General features: G+C 49.3%; 1 protein-coding gene across 1 annotated transcript in view; it reads right to left on the bottom strand.

The window, feature by feature from the left end:
- The window catches only part of LOC140398386 (supervillin-like), a 144,395-nt gene that overhangs the window by 12,271 nt on the left and 117,467 nt on the right, over positions 1-14,657 (bottom strand). Inside the window, 3 exon segments of the mRNA XM_072487015.1 lie at positions 1,244-1,399; positions 2,023-2,156; positions 14,265-14,475. Of these exon segments, the coding sequence (XP_072343116.1) occupies positions 1,244-1,399; positions 2,023-2,156; positions 14,265-14,475 (501 nt within the window).

Here is a 14,657-nt window from a genome sequence, read left to right as displayed (position 1 = left end):
TAGACAAATAGGCAATAAAACTCCCTGGAAAACAGTGCACCATTTACAAGTTTATAAAACATAGCCGTCCATAACCGCAAGAAGAAACTTTAACTCTTTTAACACCTCTTAATCTTGTCTTGACAGTCTTCTAAAAACCACTTCAAAGAAAATGTTATTATAAGATTATAAAACGGTCAATCAAAAAAAGCTAAAATTCCCATTCACAATTGTGTAAACAACTCCATGAAGAGCTGAATTCATTAGTGGGTTTGGAGCTCAGTCAAGCATTCATAATTGTATTTCATTGCACAGCTGTGTGAAAGAGGGCTCTAAAGCTGAATATATTGAAAGCTTTGAAGCAGGCAGAAGAAATGGCTATCTAGCTATTTGATTAACAGGTCAATCACCTTTTGGACATAGGGATTTATGCAGTACTGCATTAGAAATTTTAAAAATTGCACAAAGCATGACATTGAAATAACAGCCATACTGTGCCTGTATACCTAGTCTGAGCCTTTGAGGTCTCCTGTACTTCAGGGCAAAACTGGGCAACTCCACAAGAGATCAGTTGGTAAAATACGTTAATGTACTTTTCATCCATACATATACATAATTGTACATTTTAAATATTTCATCAAATGAACAATTTTTGTGTTACTGTTTGCCGGTCATTATGCACAATGCAGCCTTTCTCTGCACAGCAAGATCAGACAGACAGCAATAAGATAAATGTCCGAGTAATCTGCCACAAGTTCCATTTGCTGGTAAATGGTAAGGGAGGAATGTTGACTTGGATACTAGGGAACCAGCAGCTCTACTTTGTCTAGAGTCTGAAGAGGCAGAACGGGATCTCTGGTGAAGAACAAGCACCTCTGATGATGGGAGAACTACCTCATTGTGGCAGGTGCCTGTGGGATCTTGCTGTGCTGCACCAGTTCCTACATTCTGACAGTGACTAAACCTCAAAAGGTACTCCTTTGGTTTTAAAAGCGATTTCCGGGATTGGGGCGGGGATTGGATTGTGTTATCCTGCGGTTGTAAAGGTGCTTTCCAAATACAAGTCATTGTTTCTTTCAAAGTGTTCCATTTCAAGAGCAGGGTTCTAACCTGGAATCTTTTGACACAATAGCAAACAAACTGGGCAAAGTTGACAATGATGTCTTTGGACAGGGACAGCCCAGAATGCTCCTTGTCTCGTGGATATTTAACCCTCCCTTTTGCTCGTGCACAATAGTGTTGCATACAAACAAATAATCTTCACCTGGCTGCGGTACTGAGCACAGGTCCTCCTGTAGAAATGGCATGGCCATGACACCACTAGTGAGGTGCACAGGACTGAACTGCTCCATCACAGTGAACTCCCCCGAAGAAGCAGTCAACCTGAAGAGCCGAGCAGTGAAGTTGTATTTCCCGGGATCTGTAGGGCACAAAAGAGAATAATCAACACTAGGGAGGGAACTAACTAGCAATGAGCAACCAGTTTTCGGGTGTCTTAGAATATATTAGAATGACAGTAAACGTTGCGTTATCTGGCAGCCCACCAACCAGAATTCTCTATTAACTGGAATTTCTGATGCTTCCCTGATACAAATTGTCACTTTTCCAACTGGGAATTACAAAGTTATCCGGAATTCATAGCTATACAGTGTATTATGCTTTACTTAATGTTTTAATGCACTGTTGAAGATCAGATGTAAAAAGAACACCCTTACTTCCTGAGTACTTACATATTAGATCATGTTACAAGTATTGCATTGCATTCCATTGGTAAATGGAACTCTCCATTAAACGGTATTTTTGATTAACCAGCACCACCCATTCCCCGCGCTTGCTGGATTATAAAATTTTAACTGTATAAAGGTACAGTCTGGAACCAAAAGAAAATATATTCAGTGCCGAGTCAGTCAGTCTGGACTCTACACCCTCCCTCCCCTCCTCCTTCCTACACCGGAACCCCTTCCCCCTCTCTGCACCGCTCCCGTCAGTCAATCTGGACTCTACACCCACCCTATTTTGAGCCCAGAGTCCCCGTTCCGCTACCTTGTAACATGCAGTCATACGCTTTTCGATCCTGTTGTCCTAGTGCACGCCAGAACTCTGGATGTTCAGAGCCTTCTTCTAACTCACACACGGTTACATCTGTCCTACTCCACAGACCTAGCTCCTCAGGAGGTCTAAGGAAAGAAAGAATTTGCGTTTATACTGGGCCTAATCACGACTCTCAGAAATTGAACACACTGGGATTACTTTGAAGTTAATTGCTGTTGTTTGCTCGAAAAGTTCATCAGTCATGTTCACAACAAGATTGAACAAACAGCAAAGCTTTACTTTCGTGGGTTAGTTGAGGGGTAAATGTGAACCATGATATGGGGAGAACTCATTGTTATTTTGATTAGTACACTGGAATTCTTAACATCCATTGGAAGTACCACAAAAAGCAGATGCAATCCAAGTTGGACATCACATCTGGGCAGCGCGGTAGCATAGTGGTTAGCACAATTGCCTTCACAGGGTCCCAGGTTCGATTCCCGGCTTTGGTCAATGTCTGTGCGGAGTCTGCACGTTCTCCCCGTGTGTGCGTGGGTTTCCTCCGGGTGCTCCGGTTTCCTCCCACAGTCCAAAGATGTGCAGGTTAGGTGGATTGGCTATGCTAAATTGCCCTTAGTGTCCAAAATTGCCCTTGGTGTTGGGTAGGGTTACTGGGTTATGGGGATAGGGTGGGGGTGTGGGCTTGGGTAGGGTGTTCTTTCCAAGGGCCGGTGCAGGCTCGATGGGCCGAATGGCCTCTTTCTGCACTGTAAATTTTATGATTCTGGTGGCCATCACCTCTGACCTTCCCTCAGTAGCCCACTGAACTTTCAGCTTAGTTTGTGTGTTTAAATCCTGGGGTGAGATTAGGAATCGCGCTCTGTCGGTTCAGAGATGAGAGCTCAGGAAAGGTGTTAATCACAATGGAACATAACAGGATACAGAATCTGTCATAATATACACCAGTATATCATGGTGCAGATACACACACACTAATGGACACACAGCAAGACCAATCAATACATACAAAACCGCAGCCAATCACCAGTTAGAGCACACTCACTATAAAGACAGAGGGCATCAGAGTTCCCGCTCATTCGGGATGCAGCCTCTCAGGACAGAGCTTACAGCTTACAGCACCGATCTTCACCATGTACTGAGTGCATAGACTGGTTCGGACAGGCATAGGTCTTTAGTTTAATCTAACATCGTGTTAACCCACAGTGAAAGTATGTTCAACAGTTCCTAACTTAATAAAATAGTGTTGCACTATTTTAAGTGTTGGTGGCCTGTATGTGTTCCACGGATCCAGAGCACCCAACACATCATGGTACCAGTAGTTGAGGGATGTTAGAACTTCTTAGACCTACCTGCAAGTGATCTGCCTTCCACCAGCACACAGTCATCCTGCAAAATGGACAGCGTCCGCCCGCCACCGCCGCTCCGCATCACCGGTAATCTAGGGGCCAACTGGAAGATATTCAAACAACGCTTCCAGCTCTACCTTGAAGCCACAGACCGGGAAGCTGCCTCAGACACCAGAAAGATCGCTCTCTTCCTATCCACGGCCGGGGACCATGCCATCCACATTTTCAATTCTCTCACCTTTGCTGATGGTGAAGATAAATCAAAATTCAAGACGGTCTTCCTTAAGTTTGACAGTCACTGCGACATCGAGGTGAATGAACGTTTCGAGCGCTATGTATTCCAACAGCGTTTGCAGGATAAGGATGAACCTTTCCAGTCCTTTCTCACCCACCTCCGCCTCCTTGCGCAATCCTGTAATTACGGGCCCACCTCTGGCTCCATGAAACGCGACCAGATCGTTTTCGGTGTTTAGTCGGACCCCCTACGCCAGCAGCTCCTCAAAGTAAAGCAGCTCACCGCCATTGAGACCTGCGTGCTACATGAACATGCCACTAGTCGGTATTCCCACATCCAAGCAGCTGAAACGACGCGGCGAAGTCCCCACGAGGCAGAAAGGATCCAAGCAATCGACCAACTCCAGGGCCTCAGCCTGGATGAGGGCAGCCATTTCGCGTGCTTTTTGCAGACTCCCGCGTTTGTGCGCACCGAACGAGGGGACGGCGTCGTCGACGAACGTACTGCGCAGGCGCGCACCACGTACGACCGCACCGCGCATGCGCGGTGGCGCAGCGAACGTACTGACGCTACAACGTGCGGCAACTGTGGTTCCACCCACTTAAAGTGGCAATGTCCTGCCAAATCCCGACGATGCCTGCGTTGTGGCAAACTTGGCCACTATGCTGCTTTATGCAGATCAGCTCAGCCTGCCAACTCTCGTCGCTCCAGCCAGCCCCGCAGAAATGTCCTGTCCATTCAACCCACGGTCACCGAGCCCGATTCGGACCTACTACCCGATATTGACACCGAGGACCCAAAGGCGCCTTTTCGAGTCTGTATCATTACAAAAAACAGGGTGTCCCCGAAGCAAAGAATCCAGCCTCTATCGGTATACAGCATCGATCCGGACGATGAGTAGTGTGCCACCCTTACGGTTAACTGGTCCCAAATACGATTCCGCCTGGACACTGGTGCCTCCGCCAATCTCATTGACCTCCAAAGCCTTTGTGTCAAACCAGCCATCCTGCCATCAGCCTGCCAGCTTGAAGTGACGCACAGGTCACACAAAGCCATCCTTCCCTTTGAAATCGTGGGCTCCTCGAAAGCTTCCCTGCTTGGCGCGCAGGCATGCAAGCTGTTGAACCTAGTTCAGAGAGTTCACTCTCTCTCTCCTGCTGACATGTCTGCCTTTCAGGACACTGACTTCAGGGTGCAGCTCGACGCCATTATCAACCAATACCACGACGCATGGGCACACTCCTGTACACCTACAAGATTTTATTAAAACCAAATGCCACGCCTGTGGTGCACGCATCTCGCAGGGTCCCAGCATTCCTTAAGGACCGCCTCAAGCAGCAGCTGCAGGACCTCCAGAACCAAGGAGTGATTTCCAAAGTCACGGAACCGACCGACAGGGTCAGTTCCATGGTATGTGTAAAAAAGCCTTCCGGCGAATTGAGAATTTGCATTGATCCCAAGGATCTAAATCACAATATAATGAGAGAGCACTATCCAATTCCCAAGCGCGAAGAGCTCACATGTGAGATGGCTCGCGCCATGCTCTTTACCAAACTCGACGCCTCAAAAGGATTCTGGCAAATCCAGCTTGATAAATCCAGCAGGAAACTTTGCACATTTAATACCCCCTTTGGAAGATATTGTTAAAACAGGATGCCGTTTGGGATCATCTCTGCATCAGAAGTGTTCCATAGGATTATGGAACAAATGATGGAAGGTATTGAAGGTGTTCGCGTCTATGTCGATGACATAATCATTTGGTCCACCACCCCGCAGGAGCATGTTAGTCGCATCCAGCGCATATTCAGACGTATACATGAGCATGGCCTCCGCTTCAACAGGGCCAAATGCTCTTTTTGTCAGACGGAACTCAAGTTCCTCGGGGACCACATCCCCCAATTGGGTGTGCAGCCGGATGCGGACAAGGTAGCTGCCATCACAGCTATGAAAACACTAGAGGACAAGAAGGTGGTCCTCCGATTTCTGGGCATGGTCAATTTTTTAGGGAAATTCATCCCTAACCTCGCCTCTCATACCACGGCTCTCAGGAACCTGGTCAGGAAGACGACAGACTTCCAATGGCTCCCTGCCCACGAGCGCGAATGGAGAGAACTCAAGGTAAAACTGACCACGGCCCCGGTCTTAGCTTTCTTTGATCCAGCAAAGGTGACCAAAATTTCAACCGATGCCAGTCAATCCGGCATTGGGGCAGTGCTCCTTCAACGTGATGAGGCCTCATCATGCGCCCCCGTTACATATGCGTCACGTGCGATGACCCCCACGGAGCAGCGCTATGCGTAGATAGAAAAGGAGTGCCTGGCCCTTCTGACCGGTGTCGTCAACTTTCACGATTATGTGTACGGCCTTCCTCAATTCACCATCGAGACCGACCATCGCCCGCTGGTAAATATAATACAGAAAGACTTGAACGACATGACGCCTCGCCTCCAGCGTATTCTTCTCAAGCTCCGGCAATACGACTTCCAGCTGGTATACACCCCAGGCAAGGACCTCATCATTGCTGACGCTCTCTCCAGGGCAGTCAACACTCCATGCGACCCAGCGGGATTTGTCTGCCAGGTTGACGCCCATGTGGCAATCGCGGCCTCAAATCAACCTGCCTCGGATGAACGCCTCATCCAAATTCACTGCGAGACGGCGGCTGACCCCCTGCTACAGCGTGTCATGCGCCACCTAACGGACGGGTGGCTCAAGGGCCAAAGCCCTCAATTCTATAATGTCAGAGATGATCTGGCGGTAGTAGACGGGGTTCTTCTAAAACTGGACCGCATTGTCATCCCGCATAGCATGCGCCAGCTTGCCCTGGAACAACTACACGAGGGTCACCTTGGCGTGGAAAAGTGCCACCGACGGGCTCTAGAGGCAGTGTACTGGCCCGGCATTAATGAGGACATAGCCAACACAGTACTCAACTGCCCCATTTGTCAGCGCTTCCAGCCGGCCCAACCACGTGAGACCCTGCAGCCCCATGAGTTGGTCACGTCACCATGGACCAAGGTGGGCATCGACCTGTTCCACGTGCTGGGTAGAGACTATGTCTGGATAGAGGCTTGGTTAATTAATAGAAAGCAAAGAGTGGGGATTAATGGGTGTTTCTCTGGTTGGCAATCAGTAGTGAGTGGTGTCCCTCAGGGATCAGTGTTGGGCCCACAACTGTTCACATTTTACATAGATGATTTGGAGTTGGGGACCAAGGGCAATGTGTCCAGGTTTGCAGACGACACTAAGATAAGTGGTAAAGCAAAAAGTGCAGAGGATACTGGAAGTCTGCAGAGGGATTTGGATAGGCTAAGTGAATGGGCTAGGGTCTGGCAGATGGAATACAATGTTGACAAATGTGAGGTTATCCATTTTGGTAGGAATAACGGCAAAAGGGATTATTATTTAAATGATAAAATATTAAAACATGCTGCTGTGCAGAGAGACCTGGGTGTGCTAGTGCATGAGTCGCAAAAAGTTGGTTTTCAGGTGCAACAGGTGATTAAGAAGGCAAATGGAATTTTGTCCTTCATTGCTAGAGGAATGGAGTTTAAGACTAGGGAGGTTCTGCTGCAATTGTGTAAGGTGTTAGTGAGGCCACACCTGGAGTATTGTGTTCAGTTTTGGTCTCCTTACTTGAGAAAGGACGTACTGGCACTGGAGGGTGTGCAGAGGAGATTCACTAGGTTAATCCCAGAGCTGAAGGGATTGGATTACGAGGAGAGGTTGAGTAGACTGGGACTGTACTTGTTGGAGTTTAGAAGGATGAGGGGGGATCTTATAGAAACATATAAGATTATGAAGGGAATAGATAGGGTAATGCGGGCAGGTTGTTTCCACTGGCGGGTGAAAGCAGAACTAGGGGGCATAGCCTCAAAATAAGGGGAAGTAGATTTAGGACTGAGTTTAGGAGGAACTTCTTCACCCAAAGGGTTGTGAATCTATGGAATTCCTTGCCCAGTGAAGCAGTAGAGGCTCCTTCATTAAATGTTTTTAAGATAAAGATAGATAGTTCTTTGAGGAATAAAGGGATTAAGGGTTATGGTGTTCGGGCTGGAAAGTGGAGCTGAGTCCACAAAAGATCAGCCATGATCTCATTGAATGGTGGAGCAGGCTCGAGGGGCCAGATGGCCTACTCCTGCTCCTAGTTCTTATGTTCTTATGTTCTTATGTCCTGATCGTGGACTACTTTTCAAATTACCCGGAGGTGATACGGTTGCACGACCTCACCTCGTCTGCAGTCATTCGTGCATGTAAAGAAACCTTTACTCGACACAGCAACCCGCTCACGGTTATGTCGAACAATAGCCCCTGCTTCGCCAGCCAAGAATGGTCCAACTTTGCCAGGCGGTACAATTTTGCCCATGTGACGTCCAGTCCCCTGTACCACCAATCCAACGGCAAAGCAGAGAAGGGAGTACATATCGTCAAACGGCTTCTATGCAAGGCTGCCGATGCTGGGTCTGGATTTCTACCTTGCCTTGCTGGCCTATAGCTCGGCCTCACTGTCCACTGGCATGTCGCCAGCCCAGTTACTCATGAGTCGCACCCTGAGGACGACGGTGCCGTCCATCCATGTCCCAGACCTCGACCACGTTCCGGTCCTTCGCCGGATGCAGCAGTCTCGTGCACAGCACAAGGCGGCTCATGACTCCCGTGCAGCTGATCTCCCTGCTCTGGCTCCAGATGACAATGTCCGCATCCATCTTCCGGATGGTGGCTGGTCTGCAACCGCTGTTGTCCTTCAGCAGGTGGCCTCCCGCTCGTTCCTGGTTCGTCTACCGGATGGCTCTATTCTGCGCCGCAATCGACGGGCCCTTCGTCTCGTTCCACGCTGGCCACGTCATCCTCCAGTGTCGCCTCGCCCTCCTGCTGACCCTGCCACGGACTATGCAGAGCTCCCTGTCACTCTGCCTCCCCCTGACTTTGACGCAGTCAAGCCCGCTCCTGAACCGGCGTCTCTCGACCCACCCTTGAGGCGGTCAACCAGAATTGGTCGCCTACCTCAGAGACTAAATTTATGAACTTTTTGAATTTATGGGCTCTCTGAATTGTTTTGTTGCTTTGTTTGATCGTTTCCCTGGTTTGTATATAGTGTTGATCTTGTTACTCTTGTTGCATAATGCTTCCCTGCACCAGGCACCTTGCCATGTAAATAGCTTAGTTCTCATGTACGTAGTCCTGTAAATATGTCTTCGCACCCCACACGTAGTTAGGAACATTCTCACCACACATTATTTATTGCCACACACATACATGTTTTATAAAAGGGGGGATGTCATAATATACACCAGTATATCATGGTGCAGACGCACACACTGATGGACACACAGCAAGACCAATCAACACACACAACACCGCAGCCAATCACCAGTTGGAGCACACTCACTATAAAGACAGAGGGCATCAGAGTTCCCGCTCATTCGGGATGCAGCCTCTCAGAAGGACAGAGTTTACAGCTTACAGCACCGATCTTCACCATGTACTGAGTGCATAGACTGGTTATGACAGGCATAGGTCTTTAGTTTAATGTAACATCGTGTTAACCCACAGTGAAAGTATGTTCAACAGTTTCTAACTTAATAAAATAGTGTTGTACTATTTTAAGCGTTGGTGGCCTGTATGTGTTCCACAGATACAGAGCAGCCAACACATCAGAATCCATCAGACCAAACATTCTGAACTGTTACCTTGTTCTAATTATTCTTTTCCAATTTCCTTTGAATATTCCCCCCCCCCCCTTCTCCAGGTGGTGAGCAAGCTTGTCGACCCAAAGTTCAGCCCAATCCTGCTCTCATTCGGTGCAGAGTACTGTTCACACTTTGAGGCGATGATGACCATATTTATCATCGGGGGTGTTTGGCAGGGTTCTGGTGGGTACACAAGTGACTGCTAAAGGCTGATCTGCAGCCAGAAGGCTCTGCTGTAAACAGGTGAGGATTCTGCAGTCTGAGCTTTGTGCGAGCTGTTGGCTTGGGATTTCCTCGCCTTGCGCGTCCCCTCAGCCTCTGATATACGCTTGCTTTCGAAGGAGGCGGCAGCCTGTTTTACTTCAGCACCTGGTCAGGCTTTTCTGGGAACTCAAAGTCGATATCAAAATTCCTCAGTGAAGCCTTCAGAGTGTTCTTATAGCATTTCCTTTGACCACCAGGAAAGCGCACCCCAGACTCAAGCTCTCCATAGAGCATTCGCTTTGCCAAATGAGTGTCAGGCATTCTGGCTACTTGACCAGCCCAACTCAGTCGTGACTGTCCCAATATGGTGTGGATGCTTGGCACGTCAGCTTGGGTGCGGGACCTCTGTGCTGGTATTTTGTCCTGTCACCTGACCTTCAGAAGCTTCCGAAGGCGGCTCAAATGAAAGCGGTTGAGCTTCGTAACATGTCCAAGTCTTGAATTTGTAAAGCCGAGAGGGCAGCACTACTGCATAGTCTTTAAGCTTGGGAGGCAGGTTTACTCCTCTTCAGCCTGAGACTGGTGTTGAAAGATGGCTCAAGGGCTACACTTGCATTGGCAAATTCTTGCATGTATCTCATTGCGAACATATAAAGCTGAAGAGTGTGCTGATGAGGGAGAGATAAGGGAACTAATCCACTGTGAACAGGTTTGACTAATGGACCTTGGTCTGAGATGGAGTTTTCCTGGAGCAGGCTGTGTACATCACTTCAGTTTTCTCCGTGCTGATGGTAACGCCAAAGTAATCAGGTGCATTCATTGGCAAACAGGATATTGTGAAATATGTCCTTGGAGACCTTGCCCGATGTGTATCAGATTGAGCAGTTCCTGTCCATGCGTTATCTGATTTCAATGCCAGGATCACCATTTTGGAAGGGATCTACGACATTAATCTTGGTGTTTAGCTTTGAAATGCTAAGACCTTGGTTAGTCCAGCAGCCAACATTGTATTTGGCTTTTATTACACGCACCCTGCCTGCCCCGCTGCCTGCTGGTGACAGAGTCAATTAGCTGCAAAAGCAGAAAACGTGGGTGCTTCCAGACATCTTGTTGTGATTAGGGAGGTGGGAAAACTGGACGGGATTCTCCACTCCCACGCCGAAGTGGCCGCGCCATCGCGAACGCTGTTGAGGTTCATGACGGCGCGGAACAGCCCCGTTCCCGACCGATTCAGGCCCTGACAATGGGCCAGTATCGGGGCCGCGTCATCTACATGCACCAGGCCTTGTCGCCTGCGTAAAAGCGGCGCCGCATAGATGACGCGGCCGGCGCCGCATAACGGACGTCATCCGCGCATGCGTGGTTGCCGTCCTCTCTAAGTCCGCCCCGCAAGAAGATGGGGGACGGATCTTGCGGGGCCGTGGAAGGAGGTCCTCCTTCAGAGAGGTGGGCACCGATCGCGGGCCACCCACATTCCAGGTGAAGCCCGGTGCAGGATCCCCCCTCGCCCCCCACAGGCCGCCCACCCAGCGTTCACGCACCGCCCACGACTGCAGCGACCGGGTGTGGATGGCGCCGGGGGGAACCTGCCGTTTTGGCCTGGCCGCTCGGCCCATCCGGGCCTCAGAATAGCGGGGGTGCCGGAGGATCGCCATTTTCGGTGTCTCCGGCGATTCTCCGGCCTGCGAAACACAACCGGGCCGTTCCCGCCGCTTGGGAGAATAGCGGGAGGGCGTCGGACCGGCGTCCCCGGAAATTTTGGCGGCCCAGGCGATTCTCCCAACCGGCATGGGAGTGGAGAATCGCGCCCACTGTGTGAGTGATTGAGAGCTCATGCTCAGTACACATCTTCAGCAGGAGGCGACTTTTGCTGCTACAACTGTCAATTCCATTTTGTTCGATAACCCCTTCCCATGCCTGTATTGAAATCGCTAATAAAGATTCACTTGTCTGACCTTGGCACAGTAGCAATCAAGGAGTGGAGTTCAGCAATGGAATTTAGCCTTGGCTTCATCAGAGTTGTCATGGTAGGGACATACACACTAATGACAGGTTCTTGCCCATTGCTGTGCCATCAAACAATCATTCACACCCATGGCAAGGCAAGCCAACTTACTGACGAGATGGTTCAAGCTTATGCCAGCTTCACAGCGCTGTTCCTTTCCACACCAGAAGAATATATAACTTGCACCAATTTCCTTGAACTGACCCTCCTCAGGAAGACAAGCCTCACTGAGGCTGGCAATTTGGACATTGCACCCAATCAGCTGTCTGCTGACAAGAGTTCTTAGAATACAGTCATAGAATCCCTACAGTGCAGAAGAAGGCCATTCGGCCCATCGAGTCTGCACCAGTCCTTGGACAGAGCACCCTATTTTAGCCCACATCTCCACCCTATCCCCGCAATCCGGTAACCCCACCGAATCTTTTGGACACCAAGGGTCAATTTAACATGGCCAATCCACCTAACATCTTTGGACTGTGGGAGGAAACCGGAGCACCCGGATGAAATCCACGCAGACACGGGGAGAAAGTGCAAACTCCACAGACACTCACTAGAGGCTGGAATTGAACCAAGGTCCCTGGAGCTCTGAGGCAGCCGTGCTAACCACTGTGTCACTGTGCTTCTTCACTCAGGTCTGTTGGGCGTGGCATCGTCCATGAGGATGCGCATGTTCCATGCATCTATGATGACTAGTGTCGCCTTTATTTTCTTTTTGGAGATTTATTTACCACCATGTTGATGGGATCCCTGGTAGCTGAAACAATGTTTAGGGCACCTGTTCTACCCTCTTCCTCATACAAGGGAGGCGAGCAGTGTGGTCCTGAAAAGGGACTGTTCAGTCACTCAATCATTTGAGTTCCACTTCTGTTTCCTTCCAATGAAACATGATCCTGTGACCTGAGCTGCCCATGGATAGGTTCACGCCTCCGGCTCCCATTGAATCCAAACCTGCTGCTACATCACTCACCCATCACCCCAAGGATTTGTGACAATAGTTGGTGGATAACAGATGATAGAAAGATGATGAACGTGGCTTGCGCGTGAATTGGATTACTGTGAGGGAGAATTGGGCATCAACAGCCTCACTCTCTCATCCTGGCATATCTTGGTCCAGTGTCAAGATGAGTATAGACAGCTGGAGATAGATCCAGATGCAAGTGTGACCAGGACTTCTCCTGTGCTTGTTAGCTCTACACAATCCACAATCCATCTTCAAGACCATTGGAGCTTAGATTGGTCTCATTCGTTCAGTCTGCCGAAATCAGTCTTCAGACATCGGGGAGATAAATCCCTGAGACGCCGAGGGTAGGAGATCTGAAGGCCACTCCTCTCTGGTTTGACTGGCTTGTTGGAGCAGATCATAGTGGTGTGGCCGCTGTCACATGCTAACATCTGCTTGGAACCACAGTGGAGAACTGGGGGAAGATGAGGACCAATACAGAGTGAGCCACTCTGTAGAGCCCAGTGAACCTCTCTGTGGGAGGTCCTGACTCTCATAGGGAGAGGAGGGGGTGGAAATCAAGTGCAGGAATGTGGCTTTCAGCATACCCCCCCCCACCCCCTCCCTTTCCCATGCCAGGTTCCTCGATCAAGTACTGAGTGTCTCTGAATGAGGGACCCTACCCCCACCCACCCCCTCCCCAGGCTTCCTGAACGACTCCCCTATCCATCTCGAGATGTGGCCCTTATGTGGGCATTAATTGTTGAGTTTAAGGACCTCAATTTGCATCCAATCAGGAAGGGCGTCCACGAGCCTTCCCACCCTGGAGTTCATCAGGCGGAGTTGGGCATGAGGTGGGCGCCCCACCCACCTCATTAAAATCCTCATCACCTCCGTTGATGGGGGGCAGATTAAATTCCACCAATATTTCAGATTTGTTCGGTTTTGATGAAAGCTCTTCGATCTAAAAAGTTAACTGCTATTATCTCTCCACAAATGTTGCCAGACCTGGTGAGTATTCACAGCTTTTTCACACGGAAATACATAGAATTTACAGTGCAGAAGGAGGCCATTTGGGCCATCGCATCTGCACCAGGCCTTGGAAAGATCACCCTACTTAAGCCCCACACCTCGATCCTGTCCCCGTAACCCAGTAAGCCCAGTAACCCCACCTTTTTCTGGACACTAAGGGCAATTTATCATGGCCACTCCACCTAACCTGCACATCTTTGGACTGGGGGAGGAAACCGGAGCACCCAGAGGAAACCCACGCAGACACGGGAGAATACGCAGGCTCCACACAGACAGTGACACAAGCCGGGAATCAAACCTGGGACCCTGGCACTGTGAAGCAGCCGTGCTAACCACTGTGCTTCCATGCTTGGGTAGGGTGCTCTTTCCAAGTGCCGGTGCAGACCCGATGGGCCGAATGGCCTCCTTTCTGTTTGTATGCCAGATTAACAGTATCTGCAGTATTTTACTTGTTTTGAGACTGGGCCTGTTTGGAGAGCCAACCTGCAGTGATAAAAAGCTGCAGCTATAAACTCTCTGTTACTGTATGACCCTCAGATTGTTTCTTGGTATCCTTGGTGATGGGAGACAAGTGTTCAACTTGGCAGATTATGGGAATTAAAAATGCTTGCACAACAATTCCTTTGGTTTGATACTCGAGTTGCAATTCTTTTCCTTTGGAGGAGAAGGGCGGTCGTGCAATGCAAAGACAAAGTGACTAGTGCTTTTCCTAACGTAAAGATTCTCCGGAACTATTATTCCAATTTGACAGGCAGCTTTCCGAACGCCATTCTTTCCTTACCGTTCTTTAATGTGATTGGCTGTCGTCCTGCCAACCTCCTTTCCACTGGATTGAACTTTGCAGCCGTGCCACAGGTAGATCCGAGCTTGTTGAGTGTTCACCAGGACAAGAGCGCCTCTGGAGCGCAGACTCCCGCACTCACATGCCACCTCCAGGAGACTCCCCTCAACTGCAACCTCTCCTTGCACAATATATAACCGCCAAAGTCCTGCTGAAGACAGATAGCAGAATGACTTAAAATTTTGGCAGAAAGGGTTGAGAAAGGCAATAGATACTGTGTTATGCTTCTTCATGTAGCATAAGATGCTTCCTTGATGTATACTCTGACAAAGGAAGGTTCAGACTTGGAGATAGGTTTAACACATTTACTGAACAGTTAACAATTCTCCTACT

Source organism: Scyliorhinus torazame, chromosome 21 (assembly GCF_047496885.1).
Source record: "Scyliorhinus torazame isolate Kashiwa2021f chromosome 21, sScyTor2.1, whole genome shotgun sequence".
Taxonomy (NCBI): Eukaryota; Metazoa; Chordata; class Chondrichthyes; order Carcharhiniformes; family Scyliorhinidae; genus Scyliorhinus; species Scyliorhinus torazame.
Note: the sequence above shows the minus strand (reverse complement) of the source record. Positions and strands in the feature narration are given on the sequence as shown.